The sequence below is a fragment of the Hyla sarda genome, assembly GCF_029499605.1.
Source record: "Hyla sarda isolate aHylSar1 chromosome 1 unlocalized genomic scaffold, aHylSar1.hap1 SUPER_1_unloc_13, whole genome shotgun sequence".
Lineage (NCBI taxonomy): Eukaryota > Metazoa > Chordata > Amphibia > Anura > Hylidae > Hyla > Hyla sarda.
In genome coordinates, this window is record NW_026607574.1 from 257320 (window position 1) to 261732 (window position 4413).

General features: G+C 38.8%; 1 protein-coding gene across 1 annotated transcript; it reads left to right on the top strand.

Moving 5' to 3' along the window:
* Positions 1 to 284: 284 nt before the first annotated feature.
* Positions 285 to 4038, top strand: LOC130297978 (gastrula zinc finger protein XlCGF71.1-like). Its single transcript, XM_056550853.1, has 2 exons — positions 285 to 294; positions 3041 to 4038. The coding sequence occupies exons 1-2, from the start codon at positions 285 to 287 to the stop codon at positions 3868 to 3870; spliced, it is 840 nt and encodes a 279-aa protein (XP_056406828.1). The 3' UTR covers positions 3871 to 4038.
* Positions 4039 to 4413: the final 375 nt, after the last annotated feature.

Here is a 4413-nt window from a genome sequence, read left to right on the forward strand (position 1 = left end):
TTTAAAATCGCCCTATTTTTACCATCTCTACCTTTCTCTTTTTTTTTTGTATTCGAGACGGTATGAGGGCTCATTTCTTGCACCATGACCTGTAGTTTTTTTTAGTTCCACTTTTGTATATATTTGACTTTTTAGTCACTTTTTATAAATTTGAAAACATTTTTGGTGAATGTGATGGCACCATGTCATTCACCGTACGGCATCATTAACATTATGTTAACCTGTTGGGGACGGAGGGCATACCTGTACGCCCTTCGACAACTTCCTTTCCATAATGGGGGGCCATGCGTCCTAGTGGGTCGGGCCCAGCCTCTAACAACGGCCAGAACCCGTGGCTAGTAGCGCGTGGGACTGATCGCGGTGCAACGCACTATTAACCCTGTAGACGCGGCGTTCAAAGTTGCCCCCAAAGTAGCCCTCTATGGGATAACAATGATCAGTATAAGAGATCAGTGTGTTCAGTGTTATAGTCTCCTATGGGATAACAATGATCTGGTGCGCAAAGTCATGTGCATTTAAGTCATGTGTCGTTAAAGGGTTAAAGTCCTTGCGCTGTTGTTTTTATTGTCCCTGTTGTCTCCATCTTATATAGTCAGCAGGATTTCCATGTAGACGACTAGAGGAATAATTTGGGATATTTCCCAGCACTTCTGTATTGCTGGGGGCTCTGAACCGCCTCGGCTGTCGTCTGATTTGTGCCCTATGGATTGTTCATTGCTGCTGGATGGGAGTGTGATGGGGTCCAGGAGTGGGGTGTATGTGACCTGAAGACCCTATATTATGTCTACATTAACTATTTATTATCCGGAGGACGGGGAGAAGGTTCCATGATGTCACATGCTGCACTTATAATGTTCTACTAAAAAGACTATAAATATGGGCGCAGTGTTTAACCCCTTAAGGACTCAGCGTTTTTCTGTTTTTGCATTTTCATTTTTTCCCTCATCATTTTCTAAAAATCATAACGCTTTCTATTCCATATTATGGCTTATTTTTTGCGCCACCAATTCTACTTTGCAGTGACATTAGTCATTTTATCAAAAAATCCAAGACGTAACGGAAAAAACAATTAATTGTGCGACAAAATTGAAGAAAATATTTCATTTTATAAATTTTGGGGCCTTCCGTTTCAACGCACTGCACTTTTTGGTAAAAATGACCCCTTATCATTATTCTGTAGGTCCATACGATTATAATGATCCCCTACTTATATAGGTGATTTTGTCGCACTTCTGGAAAAAATCATAACTACATGCAGGAAAATGTATACGTTTAAAATTGTCATCTTCTGACCCCTATAACTTTTTTATTTTTCCGCGTACGGGACGGTGTGAGGGCTCATTTTTTGCGCCGTCATCTGAAGTTTTTAGCGGTTCCATTTTTGCATTGATCTGACATTTTGATCGCTTTTTATTCCTTTTTTTATGATATAAAAAGTGACCAAAAATACGCTATTTTGGTCTTTTTTGAATTTTTTTGCGCGTACGCCATTGACGATATATTTTTATAATTCGGACATTTCGGCACGCGGCCATACCACATATGTTTATTTTTATTTACACAGTTTTATTTTTTTTAATGGAAAAAGGGGGGTGATTCAAACTTTTATTAGGGAAGGGGTTAAATGACCTTTATTAACTTTTTTTCCCACTTTTTTTGCAGTGTTGTAGGTCCCATAGGGGACTATAACACTGCACACACTGATCTCTTATACTGATCATTGTTATCCCATAGGAGACTATAACACTGCACACACTGATCTCTTATACTGATCATTGTTATCCCATAGGAGACTATAACACTGCACACACTGATCTCTTATACTGATCATTGTTATCCCATAGGGGACTATAACACTGCACACACTGATCTCTTATACTGATCATTGTTATCCCATAGGAGACTATAACACTGCACACACTGATCTTTTACATTGATCATTGTTATCCCATAGGAGGCTATAACACTGCACACACTGATCTCTTATACTGATCATTATTATCCCATAGGAGACTATAACACTGCACACACTGATCTCTTATACTGATCTTTATTATCCCATAGGAGACTATAACACTGCACACACTGATCTCTTATACTGATCATTGTTATCCCATAGGGACCTATAACACTGCACACACTGATCTCTTATACTGATCATTATTATACCATAGGAGACTATAACACTGCAACACGCTGATCTCTTATACTGATCATTGTTATTCCATAGGGGGCTATAACACTGCACACACTGATCTCTTATACTGATCATTGTTATCCCATAGGAGACTATAACACTGCACACACTGATGTCTTATACTGATCATTGTTATCCCATAGGAGACTATAACACTGCACACACTGATCTCTTATACTGATAATTGTTATCCCATAGGAGACTATAACACTGCACACACTGATCTCTTATACTGATTATTGTTATCCCATAGGAGACTATAACACTGCACACACTGATCTCTTATACTGATCATTGTTATCCCATAGGAGACTATAACACTGCACACACTGATCTCTTATACTGATCATTATTATCCCATAGGAGACTATAACACTGCACACACTGATCTCTTATACTGATCATTGTTATTCCATAAGGGGCTATAACACTGCACACACTGATCTCTTATACTGATTATTGTTATTCCATAAGGGGCTATAACACTGCACACACTGATCTCTTATACTGATCATTGTTATCCCATAGGAGACTATAACACTGCACACTCTGATCTCTTACACTGATCATTATTATCCCATAGGGGGCTATAGCACTGCACACACTGATCTTTTACCCTGATCCCTGCAAAGCCATAGCTTTGCATGGATCAGCATAATAGGGGGTTGCTTGCTCAAGCCTGTAGGAGCAAGGTAAGGGGGTCTCCGCTCACGTCCTAGCTGATCGAGACTATCGCGATAGTCGGGCGTACAGGTACGCCCTGGGTCCTTAAGAGGTTAAAGTTTTTATTGTTGTTTTTTTTCTTTTTTTACTTAAAATTAAAATCTGTGTTATTCTTGGCAGATAATTGTACCAGGAGATCAGAGGAGAATCTTATATCTTCAGATTATAAAGCAGATGATGATATCACACAAGATACATATGAAGAACATTCCATTATCCCAGATACACCCTCAGCCCTTCACAGCCAAGATCTGTCATCTCATCCTTATATACAGGTCCTGTCTTCTCAGTCATCACAGGATGTTCAGCAAAATAAAGGTCACAGAAGGGGTGCTGGACATCAAAGACATTGTGCAGGGAAGAAGCAATATTCATGTTCAGTATGTGGAAAATGTTTTACTTCTAAATCAAGTCTTGTTGAACATCAGAGAACTCACACAGGGGATAAACCATTTTTATGTTCAGAATGTGGAAAATGTTTTACTTTTAAATCACGGCTTGTTAGACATCAGAGAATTCACACAGGAGAGAAGCCATTTGTATGTTCAGAATGTGGAAAATATTTTACTCAGAAATCACATCTGTCTGAACATCAAAAAATTCATATTGGAGAGAAGCCATTTTCATGTTCAGAATGTGGAAAATGTTTTACTCAGAGATCACATCTGTCTGAACATCAAAAAATTCATATTGGAGAGAAGCCATTTTCATGTTCAGAATGTGAAAAATGTTTTACTCAGAGATCACATCTGTCTGAACATCAAAAAATTCATATTGGAGAGAAGCCATTTTTATGCTCAGAATGTGGAAAATGTTTAACTTCCAAATCATGGCTTGTTCAACATCAGAGAACCCACACAGGAGAGAAGCCATATTCATGTGCAGAATGTGGAAAATGTTTTACTCGAAAAGCAAGTCTTCTTATACACCAAAGAACGCACACAAAGTAGCCTTCTAACTTGTCAAATTGTACAAAAACTACAACATTGCAGTCAAAGTCACAAGAGAGATCACTTTAGAGCAATAAATTTACATGGGAAAAGTATTAGTATTCCAGAAAATGTCTGATATACAAAATGCAAATAGAATCCAAATAACACATCTGTATATATGTCCCTAGGTACTAGAATATTATATATATATAAATAATCTCCAAACAAATAAGAGAAAGAATGCGGCAGCTCACCAAAATCCTTCAGGCTTTATATCATGCGGGTGTACAGACAGGTGCAAATCACAGAGAAACGTCCCTTTCACACTGACTTGTGCTTCTTCCGGCTCCGGGAGCAGGAAGAAGCACAAGTCAGTGTGAACCGGACGTTGCTCTGTGATTTGCACCTGTCTGTACACCCGCATGATATAAAGCCTGAAGGATTTTGTTGCGCTGTCGCATTCTTTCTCTTATTTGTTTGGAGTTGCATTAGTCTAAGGACTTTATTGCTGAGCACCACCAGATAGAGGCATTTATGAGCGGCCGTATTATTGCCATCGGA